General features: G+C 35.7%; 3 protein-coding genes across 3 annotated transcripts; all 3 read right to left on the bottom strand.

Annotated features, from left to right (window-relative positions):
• Positions 1–6,068: 6,068 nt before the first annotated feature.
• LOC110941892 lies at positions 6,069–8,668 on the bottom strand. Its single transcript, XM_022183584.2, has 2 exons — positions 8,502–8,668; positions 6,069–7,070 (listed from the first exon to the last, which is right to left on the bottom strand). Exon 2 carries the CDS (start codon positions 7,017–7,019, stop codon positions 6,258–6,260), a length of 762 nt encoding a protein of 253 aa, XP_022039276.1. The 5' UTR covers positions 7,020–7,070; positions 8,502–8,668; the 3' UTR covers positions 6,069–6,257.
• Positions 8,669–14,013: 5,345 nt separating this feature from the next.
• Positions 14,014–14,746, bottom strand: LOC110941891 (dCTP pyrophosphatase 1). Its single transcript, XM_022183583.2, has 2 exons — positions 14,582–14,746; positions 14,014–14,450 (listed from the first exon to the last, which is right to left on the bottom strand). Exons 1-2 carry the CDS (start codon positions 14,714–14,716, stop codon positions 14,229–14,231), a joined length of 357 nt encoding a protein of 118 aa, XP_022039275.1. The 5' UTR covers positions 14,717–14,746; the 3' UTR covers positions 14,014–14,228.
• A 3,658-nt stretch (positions 14,747–18,404) lies between these two features.
• LOC110939394 (putative WEB family protein At4g17210) lies at positions 18,405–22,081 on the bottom strand. Its single transcript, XM_022181036.2, has 3 exons — positions 21,745–22,081; positions 20,409–20,545; positions 18,405–19,610 (listed from the first exon to the last, which is right to left on the bottom strand). The coding sequence occupies exons 1-3, from the start codon at positions 22,079–22,081 to the stop codon at positions 18,510–18,512; spliced, it is 1,575 nt and encodes a 524-aa protein (XP_022036728.2). The 3' UTR covers positions 18,405–18,509.
• Positions 22,082–22,628: the final 547 nt, after the last annotated feature.

The following is a 22,628-nucleotide window of genomic DNA, read 5'->3' as shown; positions in this document are numbered from 1 at the left end:
AAACTCAATATCAAGTATTGAAACAAATAAAACAAACCCTAAAAACAACAAAAAACAGATACCGTTTGAACAAAATCAATGCTTAATATCCATAATACTCTTGATTTTGGGAGCATAGAGTGAGTAAACAACAGCTTGTCTTTTGGCAACCTGAAGCTGCGACTGGCCGTCGGAGAATGCGGCGGCGATGGACGACGGCTCAGATAGGGTTTTGTTGTGGCGGAATGCGTCGATTGTACGACGCTTGGTGTATTCTCTGATGTTGTAGTCTGGAAACTGACGAGCTGAGCGGAGAAGTGACCGGAAAAGAGTGAGGATTTCCGATCGAGACGGCGTCGCCATTTTTGTCCGGTGATGGAGGTAAGGGTTTTTGTGTGGTTTTTTGTTTTCTTGATTTATTTCGTGAATAATAAGTAATTGCATTGTAGTCCTTGATGTTTATAAACTAGTTTATTTGTGTCCTCGTATTTAGAAGTTGTTATGATTTTTTTTTTCTTTTTTAATTTATGTATCTTCATATAAATCTCATTTCAATCATACTTACATCAAAATAGGTAGATGGGTAACAAGCTGTGTCATTGTCTGTTTCTGAATTGCAAACCTTAATCTAACAAAGACAAAACTTTGCCCCCTAGGGCTGAACAATTATTGTGGATGACCTGTTGGACCCTGGTTAGGAAGTGGATAGTTTCTTACGCTAGGGAGCCAAATGTGTCAAAGGCAAATGAGACAAAAATATGTTGGTTCTCTTCACAAGCTTTAGCGTGCTTATATGTTTTCTTCGATTCTGCCTTTCTTGTTGCTTGTTTAGTTACAAACCTGTTTTCCCTTAAACCAATCAGAGGGGAAACCCCCGTGAGGTCCACACAAGCATGTTTCCCCTTAGCCTAGCCAAAGACGAGCAGATCCATTGGTCGCAGAATAGATCTCCCTTCCATAGAGTGAGTAAAAATACAAGCATAAATATTTAGGGTTAAGTTATTGTAGAAATGAGTCTTAACATACAAATTGGATAAACGTGAAAAGGGAAGGAGATAATGTTTTCCCATCTTATTAATCCCGTATTTTGGTTCTAGAATCTAAAAAAAAAATCCGTGATTTTACACCAGTAGAGTAATTATGTAAAACTGTAGAGTAATTATAATTACGCTACAAAAATTATATAATTACGTTAATAGTCTGCAATCATGTTTTTTTATATATTTTGCAATTAAACATTAAATTTAAGTAGATGGTGAAACCCCCCACTACCCTAAGAAAAAAAAGAGTTGACTGCCATTTTCGTCCCTGTGATTTGTTCACTTTTCCCATTTCAGGTCAATTTTTAAAAATGCACCTGTTTCCTCTCTTACATACCAGAAACGTGCCATTTCAGTCCAAAAATTAAAATCCAGTTAAGTCAGTCAGGTTAAATGAAGAGTATTATTGTCAATTCATAAAATAAGGTGAAAAATAAAAGATATATGAATTGACAATAATACCCTTCATTTAACCTGACTGACTTAACTGAGTTTCAATTTTTGAACTGAAGTGGCACGTTTCCAGTATGCCAGAGAGAAAACTAGTGCATTTTTGAAAATTAGGCTGAAATGGCAAACATGAACAAACCACAGGAACGAAAATGACTAGGGCTGCAAACGAACCAAACGTTCTGCGAACAGTTCGTGAAATGTTCGGCGGGAAGTTCGTTTGTGTTCGTTCGTTTATTAAACAAACGAACACAAACAAGAAATTTCGTTCGTTTAGTTAAATGAACAAACATGAACAAATGGCGCGTTCGTTCATTTATGTTCGTGAACGTTCGGTAACGTGTTCATTTGTGTTTTTAGCTTTTGTATTTTACTTGAATCCTTCCAAATTCTGACAAATAAAATATTTAATAAGTGTCAATGTATTATATATTTTGTTCAAGAAAGGTTTGTTTGTGTTCGTTTGTTACCATTTGTGTTCATGAACATTAGTTTGTGCTCATTTTTGTTCATCGTCGTTCGTTTTCATTCGTTGCCTAAAATTAACAAACAAACACAAACGAACACGAACACGTTCATTTCCTTAACAAACAAACACGAACATAAAATCTCGTTCGGTAAGCGTTCATGAACAGTTCGTGAACACATATATTTCTTAACAAACAAACACGAACAAGGACTTGTTCGTGTTTGTTCGATTCGTTTGCAGCCCTAAAAATGACCAATAACTCAAAAAGAAAAAGAAAACTTTATTCATTTTTAAGGATATCTTTAAGGATATTTTATATGTTAACACCTATTTGATCTTTATACTAAATATTTACTAGTTATTAGTATCTAAAAAAAAGTATTTTTTTTTTATATTGGATGTTATAAGGCTAAGAAAAAAAAACACTGAAAATATTAATTTTGATGTTGCATCTGTTTTCTTTACATCATGATAGATGGAAAACTTAAAAATTTGCGTCTTTTAACTCTGGATGTTATTTAAGCTTACCATAGTATGAAAGTATAGGTTTATATTGACTTTTAACCATTTTTTACTAAATTCCTTTTTAGCTAATTTAAACTGAGTAAATGATTTACTCATTTGGCTCTTTTTAGATTGACCTTATTCTTTATCATTTACTCTTTTGAGATTGACCTTACTCGGATTCAATTCAAGTTAAACATGCTAACCCTCTTTAAAATTTTACCAACCTGTTTATGAATTCTTTAACGTGTTCACAACTTGTTTACGAATTCTGACCCTTTTAGATAAACGTGTTACATGAATTATGCTTTGGTTATAAGCAGTGGCGGACCTAGGATTTTTTTTCCTGGGGGTGTGAAAATTTTTTAAAGACTTTAGACCCCTAGCTATATAAAAAAATTTGGTTCATAGCGGGTCGAATTGGGTTGGGTCATGTAAAACAAGTAAACACAAACAAACAAAGTTTCAAAGCGGGTCGAATCAGATCGGGTCGGGTCCATTTCAATTTTCAAACAATCAAACCCTAGTTCCTAACTTCCTATCACATTAACAAACAAAAAAGAATCAAAGTTCAAACCATCCCTACTTCTATTTCTCTTAATCACTAAATAAAAGAACAAAGAAACTTATCTAAAACATACATTGGTCTTTAATTAGAAGAATCCGGCGAACAAAAAGTGGTCCAACCCCTTTCCTCTTGAAAAATCGCGGCATAACTTCCCTATTCATTGTTCCTTCCTAATCCTATCACATACAAAATAAACAAGGATCTTCAAGTGTTCAACCATAGCCCATGTTCCTTAATTTTCAATTTAAAATTTTGAATTTCAAGCCCTAGTAGTTGGATTGGGTTTGAATGGGTATGAAGTTATTGGGCTTTATGGATTGAATTTGAGTTTTATTAAAGGGGTTAGTGGGCTAACTTGTTTACATAATTTTATCGGATTTCAATTCGTGTTCACAATTTTTTTATATAAATTCCTAACATTTTTTTCTAAGGGGTGCGGACGAAAATTTCCAAGGGGTGCGGTCGGGATTTTTCGTGAAAAATACCACTAATTTTTTTTCAAGGGGTGCGGCCGCCCACCCACCCCATAAGGTGAGTCCGCCACTGGTTATAAGATTTAAGTAGAGCTAACAAATTTTGACACGGAGTTAAACACGATTGGGTTTGAGCTTAACAGGTTTTGTCTCTTAAACAAGTCGATCTGTTGAAGACATGATTAACTTCGTGTCTAAACTGATCAAACACACGTTAACCTGTTAATGACCTGTTTAAACATGTTTATATTTTTTAAATTAATAAAAATATACTTGCTTTGATGCCTTATCGTGTCCATAAACATGTCGTATCGCGCAACCTGTTTCTAAACATGTTCGTGTTCATGTTTGGAAAAAAATGGTGTCTAGCACAGTAGCACTTCAGGTAATCGCATCATATCTTATCGTGTCGTGTCTAACCTGTTATGCCAGTCGTAGGTTTAAGTGTGTTCAAATTAAAAATAATGTCATTAACACGAACAGCATGAGTCGTCTAGAATTCATCAATTTTAACATGTTAACCCATCTATACTTGGGTTGATGATAATATGCTACTGGAAGATTTAAAAGAAGCATCATTGATGATACACCCGGGTTACTCATATAAAAGTAGGGGTGTAGACGTGTCGTGCTAATGAGTTTTTGAGTCGGGTTAAAGAGTTTCAGATTGAGGGGTTGAATTATTTAACCCAATATAACTTATATATTTATTCATGTCGTAACAGACACACTTCAAATCGTGTCATCTTTGAGTTGATCGTTTAAATGTTCATTTACGAATATGAGAACACCTAGTAATTTAGTAACAACTTCAACATCCAATTACTTCGGCTAAGATGAAGACATTTTGTTTATGGTGTCCTTTTGCTTGTTTTATTTTCTTGAGAATGCGAACGGAAGCATTGCAGAATGAATAGTTAGAATTATGTATAAAGTTGGGAAGTCCCTTTATCTTCATCTTCAACAATAGCTTTTCCCATCATCGTCACTATTGATAATATTAATTCCGCCTCGTCGTCGGATGAGGATGACAAAACAAATTTATCATATATTGAAGAATCCATTTTATATATTTTTGAATTTTTGGATGGTAAAAATGAGTAAGAAATGTTTGGTTTATATAGAAAATAATTAAAAGATTTTTTTTTTAAATAGCCGTTGGCCAATGGCTATGCCTAACGGCTAGCCCAACGGTCATCATATACTAGTCAATCAAAGTCAGCTATGTCACCCCAGCCTCCCGCCAGGCTCAATCCCCATGCCAGCGGGACAACGTCATGGCCAACGCTAGCCGGGTGTGGTCTAGCCAGCGTTTTTAGCATGCCGCCGCCCCAACCCACGTCCCAAACCCTGCAGTCTAAACTTGTCTGGTAGTATTCATATTTTTTTCATGGCAAGTTTAGTTATCTTTTTTTTTTTTTTTTTTTTTTTTTTTTTTTTATAACAATCCCTTAACTCTTTTTTTCATGGCAAGTTTAGTTATCCTTTTTTTTTCCTATAACAATCCCTTAACTATCTGTAATTGCAAGTTTTAAAAATTTAAGAAAACCCAAGTGAGATGCAATAGACATCTATGAAAAACACACATGAAACCAAACATAAGAAGACCAACTCTGTGATTGACCAAACATATGAAGGCCACGTCATCGTTTCGGTTACGGGAAACTCTTAACCATAACCATAGCCAATGTTTCGGTTAATCAAAGAATCTTAACCATAATTGCCAGTTAAACTCGGTTACGGATTAATTCGGATCAACGACGGTTCATTTGGGTTTCAATTAATTGGCTTTTAGTTACTTCAGTTTTTAGTTGATTTCGGTTTCATTTGTTTTCAGTTTAGTTTAGTTTCTGTTAACGATTCAATTATTGTTCACGCTTAGACACTGTTAATTACGTAACATACCAGTTTTTTTAAATAACAAAATATAGTAATAGTATACTCAAGTAAAGAGAATAAAATACTCATTTTTATGGTGTATTTTTTTTATAAATATTAACATATAAAAAGATTACGAGTGTTTAAAAATCATGGGAGTTAGCTAGTTTTTGTAAGAGGATAAAGTGTAAGATACTAACTAATCATCTATAGGTAAAGATGGGGGATTTAAAGTGTAATTAAGATGAGTGGATTAAAATTTTGTTAGTGTTTAAAGACTAAGTTGCCCACATTTTATGTATACATAAAAAAAGTCAAGAAAAAAAGTTCTTTAACTTTTGAGTGTTTTAAAATGCCATTTTCTTATACATTATATATAATTATATATAGTACAAATAACTCAAAAATCTAATTAGAAACCCTTTTAAAAACCCTTAGTAAGTTAAAGGTTAACCCATTTATTAAACGAGATTAACCTTTTTAATAAGATGGGTTATATTAACCGACCCAAAAACCTGATCATTTTAATGTCGTGTTTGGGTAATGACAAAAATTGCCATCCCCCAAAACCTAATTATTTTTTATGTCGTGTTTCAGGTCATGTCACAAATAGTCACCCCCACGATCGAGAATCAGACCCAAACTGTAATATATCTACTACAATGTGCTAGTTCTATAAAGTTTAAACACGATACAAAGTTGCATGATGAGCAAAAAAAACATGCACAAAAACATAATTACATAAAAAACCAAATACCCACCAAAAGAAGATAACTAACTTGTCATCTTAACGTTCAATTACAGACTCAAATATTCTTAAACAAACGTTTCTTCGACAAATTCATATTTAAGAAGCAAAAGGGTGAACCCAATTAAAACCCTAATTGATGGTCACCCTAACCAGCCATGATCTCCCTAACCAGCCAATCAAGACTCGGGTATGCAAAATACAAAACAAGAAAAGACGGAACCGCAAACAGAATTGTAATGAGAATGTACACGGCTAAGATGATTGCGCTTGCGGGTATGGCATATAGCACAATAAGAAGAAACATGAACACCAAGGGGAACTTAGCCGTTAAGTGAACGAAAAAGATCAGTGACTTACGAAGAGACGAGTGCAGTCTTTCGGTGCGAGAATCTTGATTATGATCAGGCTCACGGTTGCACGGGCCAATTGTGGTGTTAGCTCGGGTGGTCTGATTGGCGGTCCAACCACAGTTCCATGACCACGAAGACACAGGTAGATGATCTCCACAGGATGACGAATGGGACTTGACTCGATCACCATTCATACTCTCAACCATCCAAAGAAGAAAGTAATTCTTTTTAGGGAATTTTAAATTCCCTTTGTAAACAAGCCGGAACGATAACAGGTTGCACCACGGGCATGATATGAAAAACGGGAGCTGAATTGGAAGAGTTGGTAGTTTGACAACGGCCCATTGGAGCCCGAGAACACAGTTCTTACAGAGGGTGTGACCACACCATAACACATAAGGCACATTTTCTACGATATTAAAGGATTCCCAGCAAATCGGGCAATCGAAACCTTCATCTCCACTATTGGTTTCTGAGATCTCGTCATCTGAGCAGTCGTGTGGAATGCGTTTTAGTGCAGAAGTACCAGGAATAGAGTTTGAAGCAAAACCCCACATGTTGAACACCGAAGTTTTATTCCCAAATGCACCAGTTGGTCAGATCCATGCCTACAAATGAGAAAAAGATCATCATAACTTTACTTACATGACAACAAGAATAACAATAAAAAAGAAGCCAAATAGAACCATACAAAGAACATTACTTGAAGCCAAAAAGTTGATACATCAGCCAAATTTAACAATTGTTCATAGTCAAACTAACGACCTAAAAGTTGAGAAACTTGTATAAGGCTCACCTAATATACTTTTGGAATTACATAAGACGAACGGTGTACAATTCAGCTGAATAATGACAGAAGTCAAGAGACAAGATGAAGAAAACTTATAAACCACCAATCAAACAAGATCACCTCACAAAAAAAATTCCAGATTCTTGTAATGAATTATACATCTTCTATTATCAAGTTTCCAGTCACCGTACGATGATCGGAGACCACTGAAATTTTTATAAGTTGTATCATGCAGTTTAATCACTCTTTCACAAATCACGCATCTTCTATCATCAAAATTCCAGTGACTATACCCTGATTTTTACTTAAACTCTCACTAAAATGAAAGTTCACTGACTCTTCCACGATTACATTCAATTAGCAATGTGAGAAAAAAACATCAACAGTCAAAATTCTAAATTGCTAGTAGTCAAGTCAAATTAAGCACCTAAATGTTGAGAAACTTGTATAAAGCTTACCTAACATTGCTTTGAAATTACATGAATAAAATGGTTAACAATTTAGCTGAATAACGACAGAACTCAAGAGAAACGATGAATTTAAAAATCTATCCAACGATCAACCCCTCATACAAAACTTCCAGGATTCGTGTAACAAATCATACATCTTCTATTAACAAGTTTCCAGCCACTGTATGATCACTGGAGACCACTAAAAATTTTATAAATTCCATCATTAAGTTTAAATTCTCTTTTACAAATCACAAATCTTCAATCATCAAATTTCCAGTGACTATAACCTAATTTTCACTTAAATTTTCACTAAAATCAATAACGAATGTGAGAAACAAGCATCAACAGTCCAACACGAAAGATCAAATGTTCAAAAACTGCAAGTCTGCAACAATTTCGTCCTTCAGCCATGATCTAAATATCAATTGCTCAAATCAAAGTACATAAACAGTGTTTAAAACTAATTAATCAACCAAATCATAATACAACCGTCATAAACTCGTAATTACATGAACAACCGGAAAATTCAGATTCAAACTTCACAAAAACAGAATAAAACATAAAAAACTAACGAAACAAACGGAAAAAAAAATTACGTTAATGACTAAATCACGCAAACTATCAGCGATCAATATCATCAAACCCTAGATAACATTGATAATACATACAGTCATACAGCACGCAACATTTCGGTCCGAAATAGGTATTAACAACGAAAAGGCATAAAAGTCAAAGTAATTTTGATTGAATAAGCTAATATGAACCCTAATATTGTTGAAATTGAAGAGAATGTTTACCGATTGAAATGAATTAATGATAAAATGAAGATCGGTGGTGGAAGAGATCCATATTATTCACAGAGAGTGTGTGTGTGTGTTTCTCTCTCTCTAGAAAGGGTAAGATTTAGAGAGAGAACATCGGCGACCAGTTTGCGACCACATGCATCCAAGTGTGAGGATGTAAATGATTTGGTGTGTTGCAGGTTCACTTTAGTTACCTTGCACTTTCTATGAGTGAATAATGGGTCTACTTGGGTTGGGCTTACACTTTGGCCCAGTTCAATGTATGTCATGGCAAGTCATAATATTTTGTTTTATTTCTTTTCAAGTCAAGTCATGACATGATTCACTGATCAATAAATAAGTAAAAGTTCGAATCAAACTCTTTTCAAAGATAGTGAATCTTGAACATATATTCAGAACATATGTTCAAGAACATGGTTAACATTTGTTGAAAACTTAGAACCGTTGTTCGAGAGTACATCAACTGTTGAAGGCTAGCATCACTTAGAACCGCTGTTCAAGAGTACATCAACTTTTGAAGGCTAGCATCTGTTTAAAGACCAAAGCCCTAATCAAGCAAAGGTCGGATGAAGAAGACCAAACATCGGTTAGGCCAAACAAATGTTTGGATAACTGCATCAGAGGATATCTTAGACAATGTTTGTTCAATGTAACAGTACTTTAATTCAACAGTGTTTAGAATAGTCTAGAACAAATGATAAGATTACTCAGATGTTTGCAAACATCAAAGAATCTTTTCTGTTAGGAATGTTAGATGTCACAATCAGGGTAACGTCATCTGATCTCGTAGCAGAGCTTTCATACTTTAGTATAAATAGATCACACCTGTTAGTGATCTATTTATCACACACCTTCACATTTTCTCTTGTACGAACTGATCTGTTTGTGTGATCAGCTGAGGGGGAGTTTGTAGAGTCGATCGAGTTGTAAAACTTTTGAAGCTTTCACAATTCATTGAAAGCAATTCGTTGATGATAACTCTCAGTTTGTGAATATTATTGTGATAATCAATATTTTTTTTTGCAAATAAAGATACTCAGTTTCTGACAATGGTACACTTCTTTTTAAAAAAATATTGAAGTACGAAAAAAGTGAAGGCCGTTTAAAAATTGTGGGGTAGTTGGTTTAAAAGCCAACAATATTTTTTAAAGAAAACTACCATATGTTTAAAAGTTGTATTACATAAACTTTTAACATTATTTAGAATTACTTTTTTTCCTCCTTAGATGTATTATAATATAGTATAGAAATATGCATACATATTATTCGGGAAAGCTTAAATGGCTTTAATATGTAAGTAGGTCAGATTTACCCTCAACCAAAACAATGAACTGTGCATATGGAGTGAATGTCCTATAGAGAAATCAATCAACCTTAAGCAAAGTACTTGGGATATTTTTCCGTTCATGTTCGTTCATTAAGGAAACGAAGATGTTCATGTTCGTTCCTTAATTTTGGGTAACAAACACAAACAAACATCACGAACATAAACAAACATTCATGAAAATAAACACAAACGAACATAAACATGCGTTCATGGAAAAAACGTACACAAACAAACATATATTAAAAGGTATGTAATATAAAATACTCTGATATTTATTAAATATTTTATTAGCGGGAATTTTGAAGTATTTAAATAAAATATAAAAATTAAAAACCTTAATGAACAATCGAACACAAACAAACATAAACGAACGTTACCACACGTTCACGAACATAATGAACGGACACGGTCTTGTTTATGTTCGTTCATTTAACTAAACGAATAAAATTTCTTGTTCGCGTTGGTTCATTTATTAAAAGAAAGAACACAAACGAACTTCTCGCCGAACGGTTCACAAATGTTTGGTGAACATTCGGTACATTCATAGCCCTAATAATGTAATCTAGAAGGATAAATATGCAAGAAACTGATAATCTAGCCAAATAAAGGTGTAGAATTAGCAAGTCACAAGTGGAATAGGGAAGACAGAATAGTTTTAAAGGGTTGGTGTTGATCATGTATAACATAAAGCTAGGGAACAAAACGACACCCAAACATAGTAAATCTTACTTTTTTCCCACTGGTTGCGGCCCATTTTAAGACGGTTTCCTAAAATTAAGGGTTACCAACTCACAAGAGGAAGCATGAAAAAACCCAAGTAGCATCTTGTATGCTACAAAAAGAAAAAAAAGAATTTTGATACAACACTAAGCTAGGAAACAAAACCACACCAAATCAAATCATATTTCTAAGTTTCTCTATTTTGCAAGTCCCACTTCATATGTTTTGTTATTATTAGAACATGTGTAGTGGAAGGGGAAGATAATGCCTCCACCCTAGGGTATTTTACGTCATATGGCGGTCCAGTCAGCAAAGGGGCATTATTGGGCGTTTTCTAAAATGGGTGTAGTTGGGATGAGGCATTATTGGGCATTATTGGGGCATTAAATAAAATAAAGAAAAAACACCTAAAAATCTTATTGGATAACAAAAAAGGAGATGAAAGATGATTGGACAAGGAGAACGGGGCAAGGTGTGCTTCAAACCACGCCAAGGGGGCTTTTTTTGAATTAAAAAAAAAACGCCCTATGTAATGGATTCCGGGCGTTTTTGGGCGTTTTTTTTTTTGAATTAAAAAAAAGCCCCACTACGGGGGGTCTTAGACTAGTTATGTATTTAAGTGTAAATAACCAGGGCCGGCTCAAGGGGGAGTGAAATAAAGCAAGCGCTTTGGGCCACCACTTCCATTGGGCCTCTAATTCTAAAAAAACATATTATATGTAGGTGATCTTGGATTTAAGATTATTGATATTGAGATTTATGATCTATAATTATGTATACACAAAGATGATATATGAATAATAGAATCTAAAACAATTTTTTCTTTTATTTTTTTTATGGAAAAGGCCTCAATTTTTTCTATGCACTTTGGGCCTACAATATAATATTTTGAGCCGGCTTTGTAAATAACATTGTCCAGAAGGTACCTACTTGTAATACAAGACTATAATGTAACCATATTATACATATGTTGTGAGGTAACTAAGATTTGTTGTGTTATCAAACTGTAATAAGACAGACCCACCAAAAATATAAATATCAAACAGTCAAAACTAAGGGGCTGTTTGGTAGTCTCTGAATGGTCATTATATGAAACCATTAAGAATTTTACCAATGAGAAGGTAGAAGAATGTGACATGTGATGATTTAGCATTCAGAGGTTACCTCTTAACCATTCAGACTTTGAGGTTACCTCTTATTCATTCAGAGGTTTTAAACCGTTTAGAGGTAGCATCTGAATGGTCATTAAGAGGCTACCAAACAGCCCATAAATCAGAAACAGGGTGACTTTTGTTGGAAATCCATTGTTGCATCAGCGGAAGTATTAAACCCGTTTGGATTGACAGACATACTCGGCATGATAATGTGCAGAAGAATAACAGAAACAGAAACAAAGATTTGGTGGACAATTTCGGTTGTGATTGAAACTGTCTTGGTACCGGATCATTATGCCGGATATTACATATATATATGAGAGTTTTGGCGGTTGATTTATGGCGGGAATAACTGCCATAAATGGTTTAAACATGTGAACCGCTTATCTCTCGGTTTATAAGTCACAATACATATCTAATAAATACGTTTCATAATAAACATAATCATAATTAAGTTTATACTTCTAACACGACCCCCTAAACTTGATTGTATTTGGCTGCATGTGCTTGAACACTCCGATTCGCTTCGTCCACTGCTTTCTTTGCTTCATTAAAATCAAACCGGCGACGCTTCTTATGCAGAATCCATGAACCTTCCCAGCTATTTCCGGCATATAGAGCATAGTGCTCCGAAGCAGCATCCTCCGGTGTTGGATCTGCACTCTTGCTTCCTCCTTTATCCTTGCCTGCCGCTGAAGTTTCACCCTTTTCCATCACTTCTTTGATCTGCACCCTCTCTTCAGTAACTTTGAACTTATAATAGTAAATCAAGACATCCAAATACATGGCATATATGACTCTTATAAAGTCACCATCTTGATACTCAAAGCCTAAGTCTTTTGCTATCGCCGGCCACAAATTATCAATGGTCACACTTCGGTAGCCTCCATCCCTCTCAACCATCACGTACAACCCGAGTAAATTAATCTTTCTTCCATCAGTTAACAGAGGAGGTATTGATCTTGATGTTATCCCCATCTTTTCTTTTAAAAACCATCCTACCATCTCTTCAAACTTCACTTCGAGATCATATTTATATTTGAATATGAAATCCCGGTCATCGATCATATCGAGTAGTGCTTTACAATCAGTAAATTCATGAAATTCAATTGCTCTAATGATCATACGGGTCCAGTCATTCTCGTATTCATTTGAAACATTTAGTGTTTCAAAATATGAATTCAAGTATTTTTCTTTGAATTCATCATCATCGGAACACAGAGATTGCAGTTTCCGTTTTTCATACAATCCTAATTCCTCTTCCTTAGACATCCCACTAATTTCACTTACAGCATTTACAACCGGGGAGGAAAACATGGGGTAAATCTTGCATGTGTCCCCGGATTTCTTAACCGTAAACCCTTGAAGGGTTAGTTGATCAAGACTGAGAACATTGCGTTCTAAATCCGGTGAGTAGAACACACTATGTATTCTCATTGTTTCATTCCCAGTTTTGATTTCTACGTTTCCCACCCCTCTAATGAACATGAAGTTATTCATTCCAGTTTTTGTTTCTACCCCCATCACATGTTTCACTCTCTTGAACAAATTCAGATTACCACTAAAATGATGATCAAATGTCGGATTTACATACCATATATCGGACCATAATCCGCCTTCAGTGCCAGTCACGATCATCTCATCCCTGCAGTGTACTTCTCCCTCTTGCCTTTTTGTTCCTGAATTTATTGCCTGCCTTAACAATTGTGTCACTTCGTCATTTTCTTTAACTTTGCAATTATAAATTTGATGGCCTGGAGAATGACAATAGTAACAGAGTTTTGCGCGAGGGACTCGTCGTATTCTTTCATTTTGTTCATCGGTGCAATGTTGGCACGGTAACGTGGTTGAATTGGGTTTGATTCCTGCACATTTATCAGACGTGGCTCTGATACCACTTTGTTGGAAATCCATTGTTGCATCAGCGGAAGTATTAAACCCGTTTGGATTGACAGACATACTCGGCATGATAATGTGCAGAAGAATAACAGAAACAGAAACAAAGATTTGGTGGACAATTTCGGTTGTGATTGAAACTGTCTTGGTACCGGATCATTATGCCGGATATTACATATATATATATGAGAGTTTTGGCGGTTGATTTATGGCGGGAATAACTGCCATAAATGGTTTAAACATGTGAACCGCTTATCTCTCGGTTTATAAGTCACAATACATATCTAATAAATACGTTTCATAATAAACATAATCATAATTAAGTTTATACTTCTAACAACTTTCGCATTCTTGACAATATTCAAGAAAGCATATATGCACTTGGCCATGATCAAAGTCACAAACAAGAAACTCAGAATATCATTTCATATAATTCAAAACAGGTAACCTTGACAAGGTTGATGATCGAATCGATGACCATAAAACACGAAAAAAAAAAAACCCTAGTAAACAAAATTGACACAAAACATATTAGATTTATTTCTTACATATATCTTAAGCAACTAAGACTTATGGTTGACGTCGAGACAGGACCCACAAAATGAAAATGTTGATAAACCGAAACTAGTCACGAAGAGGGTATTTCTGCGCATTCTTGACAATCTTGGATAGAGCAGCTTGGCCAAGATCAAGACCACAAACATCAGCAAGCTGGACCAAATACAACAAAACATCAGAGATTTCTTCCTCCAAATGCTTTTTATCATCACTACTCCAGTTTGGTAACCCTCTTTCCACTTCTCCTTTCCATTGGAATATCTCTGACAACTCGCCCACTTCCCCTACCTGCCATGCATACATCAGACACGTGAATCTTTAGACTTAACAAAAACCCTAAACCCTAAACCGTAAAAATGACTTTGATCATATTTTTTTTAAGTTAAATAAGGTTTTTTTTAACAAAAGTAGTATATTACCAAAGCTAAGAGTAGATTTCTTGGACTGTGAAATTTGTCCCAGTTCCTTACTTTAGCGAATTCCGCTACCTTATCTCTGAGTTCCTCTAGTGAAACATCCTTGAATTTTCTGGGAAATTTATTTGTGCTCTCCATGTTCAAGCCCCTACACTAATGTGATGTGTGTTAGTTAACTTCTACACTCCTATTTATAGCCAAACCATACAAATGTTAGCATGTGAGTGAAAGAGGTAGGTAGTGGATGCTGACTTATAATTTCGGTGACTAGATGTCACTCCCTTTAATAATACATGTGACTAAAGGTCCAAACCTCAGTCCCAAAATCATTCATTTAGAGCTCTGAATTTGATGTCTTTGGTTTTATTTTGTTCATCTTTTAATTATGATCACTTGAACAGGAATGTTTCATGTTTGCATTTGTATTTTAAACTTATACTTGCTAAAAATAAAACCATCAACAAGCACATCTCTTGTAAGTTGTAACCTTGAGATGATTGTTGAATACTTGAATATATAAAGACTCCTCCCCCGAAAAATGTGTTTAGGACTTTAGGGTAACAATTCTGATCACAAAACTTAAAATAAACAAGTTTTAGATAAGTGTGTCTAACCATGTTATTTTTAGATTGACCTGATTGACTCATCATGGGTGTAGCAAAATTAAACGGGTTGACATGCTAACCCGTTAAAGCTTAACGGTTCTTTAAAATAACATTTTTAGAAGGGGTTGTTTAAAAAACTTAAGGTTTAATATATTCAATTTTTTACTTGAATAGAGCACGTATATATCACTACAGGACAAAACATCTTGAGGAAATCAAATTTTTTTACCTTGTAAGGACGACATGTCGTTCCTATAGGTCTTTTTACCCTATAGGTATCCACAATTTTTGTTCCTACAGGTTGCCTGGGTCGTCTCTATAGACGTTGTCTCAATATACCAACTTTTATGGATGATAAATCGTCCCTATAGATGTAAAATACAAAATTGTTTTAATGTTTAAGGACGACATTCGTCCCAATAGGTTAAAAATCTTTGTTTTTCTTTTCTCATCTATAGGGACAATAGGTCAAAAATATTATTTTCTAACATCGGATGTATTGAGACGACTGATGGTTTCTAGAATCATTTAAAAAAAGTTAAATTAGACATTTCGGGACGATAAGTCGTCCCTACATTACCACAAGGAAAATAAAAAAGAAAAGTATTTAACGTGTAGGGATGAAAAGTCGTTTCTACAAGTTGAAAATGTTTTTAAGGTTTCCAATTTATTATAGTGGAATTATGAAAAAGAAAAAAATATAATTATTTTTAGCCTATACGACAACATGTCGTCCTTATAGGTTAACCTAGTTTGAAATGCAGGTAAACCTTATTGGGATGACATGTTCTATAGGGAGGACTTTTGTCGTCCCAATAGGCTTCGTACCGACAAATGTTCTTGCTTGTAGTTTTTTTTTGAACGGCCGACGAATCCTTCAAACGGGCTACTGGCAAAATTCACCGTATCGGGATACACTTGTCTCCGAACCGGGAAAACCCTCACCTAGGGCCGAAGCCCGTGAACACTCGCCCGAAGGCATGATAGTGCGGTAAGGTAAAACCCGCTTAGTTCAAGGATCAAACTAGCGATCTCCGCCTACTCGCCTAGTCTCCCATCATCACCAGGTGCCGCAGAAACTAATGGGGAGAGCAGGAATCGAACTTGAGTCTCTTAGAACACCAAGTCTCTCCAATACCACTCCACCACCACCTCATTGGCTATTCTTGCTTGTAGTGATATGAGACTCTTCACTCACTTAGAAATTTGAAATATTAATCTTTTTATACCTATCATATCTTCTTCACTCTCTTAGAAATTTGAAATATTAATCTTTTTAAACCTATATCTTCGTTTATCTTAATACTGTTTAATTCCTCATATCACATAAGACTCTCCATCTCCCCATCCTATAAGTCACCACTTGGCAGCTTTAACATCACAAAATCTTGACAAGATATCAGAAGATTAAAGAATTACACTCATTTAAAATCCAAATTCCATTAATTTTCTTTAAGAAAATACACATATGACAACCCCACTTGCCCATCGATCAACCAATGTTTACACGTTAACCCGTTTAACTTGTTTAGATAAATACATTAGTCATGTAAGGGTTACATGTTTAATTATGTCTGGGTTAGGGGGCAATATCTTTGACGCACATAAATATATGGTTCATGTTCGGGTTCACAGTCCACCAACTCGACATGATTGTCTCCACACTTGTTTCACTTGGGTCACTACACAAAATATTACAAAGTCTACTATTATTATCATCACCAAAATAATTGTGTGCCGACTTCACTTGTGTGTGCATATGTGTCAGCATGACTAGTGTAAATATGTACAGTTTTGCTTTACAAAAAGCTCCAGACATCTTTATTTCCATCCATCTACTTTCACCATCTATCCCCAAACATATGTCCCCATTTGTACATCTAATTCCTTTTTTTTGCATAATGCATCATAATTAGATAATGTATATTTACCGAAGAATATATATGTCATGGATGCTGATCAGGATTTGCATCATATATAATTCTGGATCATGGGCAATCCTGAATAATATTGGATATCTGATATGGACTACTACAGGCAAATTCTGCCTATAATAAGAAAGATTCACAAGATTTGGTTGGTTCATGATAGGCAAATGGACCTGCACTGCACAGCTGTTTATACTCATTTCATTATCTCTTTCACCCTTCATTTAAATTCTGATTTTCTAACATCTATGCCTTTTCATCACTTCATCATGTGTCGATATTCTGGGGGCCCGTTACCACAACTTGGGTTAGTGTATGTTAATTATTAATATGGCTAAAGTTCTACAGGTTACAAAAACTAAGCGCGTCAAGACTTGTAGTGATTAAACATCACTACCAAAAGTGTTCCATATTTTCCATGTGTCGATTAGTGCTTCATCCTGTGATTTCTAAGAAAGCTTCCAAGACTCGGTGAAGTATGTTGGATCGTCCTTACTCGTTGTTAAATTTGACATTTGTCTCCTAAATGTTTTTTTACAATGAAGTTTCATAGATAATGTTTAAGAGTGATGCTGGTCCAAGTGTGGAGGAGCGGGCCATCTTGTATTTGGAGGCCCAAGATCGTGTGACAAAAGGGGCTTCACTAAAATGGCTCTAACTTGGGCTACGGGGGTCCGTGTTGGGCGTGCGACCAGGCGAAACGATCGTGAGAATGAGCTCTATCTTGCTGCAAATGCCTATGGCGGTTTGGGTCATCGTCCGGGCCAAAAAACGCTTATTTCTATCAGTTATTTATCTTTTTATGTTTTCTTAGGTGTTTTGGGCATTTTGTTTTTGGGCTTGTGTTTGGCCCATGGCCTTTTTGTGGCCCATTTCGAATTTCTATCTCTATTTATGTCTTTCTCTTGTAATTTGGATAGTCAGACTTGAATTTCAAAATTACTCAATTTTCACTTCAAATTCTGTGCCCTTTGGGTTGAATTTTGGGGGTTGGGGAAGATCAACACGAGTATTCGCAGAATCAACGTGTTTTGCTCTTCGTTATCGTGACACTCGCTACATCAAAGAGTCAGTCACAGTTTGTTGGATTTTTATATATAAGTTCTGAAAAAAATAATAAAAACATGAGTTGGACACATATAGTTGAAACCAGTAGATATGTAAAACCTGAACTTTAACAAGAACCAACAGTCTTTTAACTTATTAATGTTATGTAACATCACCAAAAAATAAAGAAACAACATATCCTAAGTTGAAATTGCATAAATTACTAAATTGAGTACTTGAGGCATATAAGAAAACAAAGATCCGGCTTTTATTTAATTATATATATTTATATTTATGAGCTTCCTTTTAGAAACTTTAAGTTATTGTGGTTCAACAATAGCATGTTTTCAACTATTGCTTCATTTTCAGAAACTTACCCAATGGCATGTATGTTTTAGAATTATCATCATACTCTAAACTATGGCTCGATCTCGACATCGATTCTGCTCGGAGGGCGGCTAATGCGGCCCTCCGTCTTTGCTTCTGTTCCTTCCACTCCTTTACTTGCTCTTCGAGGGCGGCTTTTGCCTGCTCTGCCACCTCAGCTCGTGTTGTCGCCTGTTCTGCCCGTGTCCTAAATTCACTCACTTTCGCCGTCGCACTCTCCAAATCTTTTTTCAATTTCTCAATTTCTTCGCGACTTTTGGACTCAATTTGTGGCTCAACTTTAGCTTCTTCGGATTTCTTCACCAAGTTTTCATATTCTTCTAATGAAATAGTGATCTCGTTGTCGTTGACGGAGTTTGCATCTTGAAAAAGGACTTCTTCGTGTTCGGATTGTAATCTTTGGTTTTCTTTTTTAACTTCTTGGGTTTCAATCGCCATTTGTTGAACAGCAAAATAAGCAGCGGATTTTTCGCCTATTGCTTTTAACTCGGCTGCCTCAGCAGCCGCGGCTTTTGATCTTTCTTTATGAATCTCGGCTTGCAGTAATGCTATTTCGACTTGTGCTTCATTCTCTCTCTCACGAATCTCGTCCAGTTCACTTCTCATTGTTTCTAACCGAGTCAACTCGCTTTCGCCCCTGAGTTGGAGTTCCTGTCTTAACTGAGTCAACTCACTCTCTAACAACTCAATATATTTCCCTTGAGTTTCCATTTCCTCCATTTGTTTTATGTTTTTAAGTTTATCACTTGTGGCTTCCATAAGTTGTTTTTCAAGTACACGAAGCTCGTCTTCTGTTGACTTTAACATGGTCAACTCATCAGCCATTTCTTGGATCTTTGTTTCAAATTCTGATACACGAATTTTTGCTTCTTTGCATTCATTGATGTATACTTCTTTCTCGAATTCAGAGTTTTTTAGTAGCGTTTTGAGCCCGTCAACGGTTGTTTCGTGGTTATGTTGGTTAAGAAGGGCTTGTTTGTGGGCAGCATCCATGGCTTCCAGTTGAAACTTGCAGTTGGCCAAGTCTCTTAGTATAACTTCAAGATCTTTCTCATTCTCCACTTCCTGTTAAAAGATTGACCCGTGGTCCATTGTAACATGTTATAAAACTTGGTTACTATTTAATGATTTTAAAGACGGGTTACAAAACTTTTAGTGACCCAAAAAAAAAAAAAAACGTTACAAACCCTGACATGTGGGATATTACTAGATACGTTTGTTTGTTTGTTAGGTAAACAAAAGTTGCCAGGTTTAACTTGGTTGACCATTAATGAACCCGTTTAAAATTAGTACAATCTTTTAAGATCATCCCGTTCGCGCCCATTTCATATATTACAACTTGTTTACAACACATTTATAACATGTTTGACCTGTTCAGATAAATGGTTACACGGGTCGTAGAGATGTAAACAAGCTGAGCTACTTGAGACCAACTCGAAAAAAACTCGAAACGAATCTAAAACTAAGCTTGATTAGTAAACGAGCCCGAGTCCGAGCTTCACTTATCGAGCTCGAACCGGTTCACGAACCTAAACAAGTCTATTATTTATATTATTTTAATTTAATATACTAAATATATTTATATAAATAATAATTATATTAATTTATGAAATTATGATAAAATAACTAAACTATATATATATAAAAAAGTTAATGGAAAAAAATTATAATTAATGTAAATTGATTAATAACGAGCCGAGCTCGAGCTCGGGCTAGGGCTCAACTCGACTCGTTTGCACCCTAACGGGTTGTATTCAGGTCATACAACTCGGCTCGTTTGCACCCCTAACGATTGGGTATGATACGAATAAATATACGAGTCATGTTTGAGCTGAATCGGTGAAACCCAAGCTAGAAACTTACTTCTTCGCTACTAGACCGAACTTTGATCTGAACACATTTTTCACCAAAATGAGAAACGGATACTTTAACGGGTTTGATTGAATCCGTATCGATCTCCCCCTTACTTTCTTCCCCGATCAATTCCATTGATATGATTTCTGCAAGTCATGTTAGTTACATTATCATGTTAACGTATGCATGTGTTTGAGAGGGAGGGAGATGTACCTTATAAAAGTTGAGAAGATGTGAATGAAATTTGATTGATTGGGGAAGATGGAACAAATAAATGTAGTTGATCAAACCATCGGACTAATCGTTTTCCATTTAGGGTTTGTTTGATTTCGATGAAACCGAAGAAAAAACCGTGCTGTTTTATTGATGTACGTATATGCATGTCGAAAGAGAGGTGGAGGATAATATCGCCGTTCTCCGCCGCCGCTTAGGGAAGATCGTCGGCCGGCGAGCTGTCTGAACTAAAACAATGTGCAGATACCATCGTTTTCTTTTGTTATTTTCTTTGTGGACAACGTTTGACTTGACTCTATCGAATACTAGGTTCCCACCTTTTTTGTAACAACTAGGTCACCCACTTGGGTGATAAGGACAATAAAGCTAGACGCACAACCTCGATTATTGACTGCGTCCAAGAAGAACTAGCAAAAAACCCGCAAAAATCTTGCTCCGACAAGGACCAATACCGACGGAAAAACAAAAAACTGAAACCATCCGGTCCCGTCGCACGCTCACCATCAATTGGGATTGGTCACTAGTGATGAAATTCCATCACTCACAAACATCTAATCATATTCCGCCATATCAGCAACCATTATTCTATCACTTACAAACATTCTTTAGTGGTGGGATTCCAACGTACAAGTATTAATACACAACGTACAAGTCATACACATACAATCAACAATGTTCAACGCGTGATAAAATCCACGCGTTATAACTATCACTCGTTATAAATATGGTGGCGGCGGTGTTCGTGATAGTTTCACGAGTGATGGATTGTTTATAACGGACCACCCGTAGTGGCCTTAGGGGTAGGGGCGCTCCACTAGTGAAGGAATTCCATCACTTACAATATCCAATCAAGTTCCGCCACGTCATCAAGCTTCATTCCATCACTAGTGATGGATTTTAGTGGAAATGCTCATCACTAGTTATGGTTTTTGTTTTTTTTTTTAAATTATACATTAACAATAAAACAATAAAATTATAAATTACAAATTTCATTAAAATAAAAAATAATATTTCTAGAAATATTTTAGCTTACAACTTAAAAATAATCATATAAAAATAAAAATATATACAAAGAAAACCTAGTACTCGTCCGGATCCGGGAATTTCAAACCTAAAGAACCTACAAGTTCAATTAAATCATATCTCAACCGAAAGTGAATTTCTTCATTGGGCAAGTCTTGTTGGACATTTTCGGGAACGGGAACTTGTGTAGAAGGATCCGACACCCAATATGGAGATTGCATTTTCCAGCTATGTATTGTTTTCTTATTCATCGCACGAACCGGTCGGTTTAGTATGTCCCATCTACCGTTTAAAACACCAAAAGCCCTCTCAACATCTTTTCTTGCCGATTCTTCTTGCAACCTCTTGAACGTCTTTTCTTTAACCTCGACAGGAAATGAGAGGGCTTTCACAAAAACATACCATGATGGGTAGATACCATCCATAAGAAGAAAGCCTCGTCTGTAATATCTTCCGTTAACAAAAAATGGACAGAAGGGTGCGGTAGCATCTGTTACGCTTTAAAACAACGACGATGTGTACAAAACATTGATGTCATTGTTTGAACCAGGAACATCAAAATATGAATGACAAAACCATAAATCATTCGATGTCACGACTTCAAGTATGATGGTTGGTCTTTTGACGTCACCCCAAACACACGCCCCTCGCAACTCTCTTGGACAATTTCTCCATTGAATATGTGTACAATCGATGCTACCGAGCATCCCTGGAAAATGCCATCTAGCCTCATGCGCGGCGTAAATACGTGCGTTGTCGAGTGTCATTGGTTTACGTAGGAACTTTTTGGCATACAATTTAATGATCGCGTTACAAAAGAATTGCAAACATTCACGTGAAGTTCTGTCCGACATAGCTAAGTATTCATCATATTGATCGGGAGGGTTACCTGTCGCTAGTTAGCGAATGGCGGATGTGCATTTTTGTATCGGTGTAAAACTTCGTTTGCCCCTCCTGTCGTAACGTTCTTGA

This window comes from Helianthus annuus, chromosome 5 (genome assembly GCF_002127325.2).
Source record: "Helianthus annuus cultivar XRQ/B chromosome 5, HanXRQr2.0-SUNRISE, whole genome shotgun sequence".
NCBI lineage: Eukaryota > Viridiplantae > Streptophyta > Magnoliopsida > Asterales > Asteraceae > Helianthus > Helianthus annuus.
This window is presented reverse-complemented; position numbering and strand designations above follow the sequence as displayed.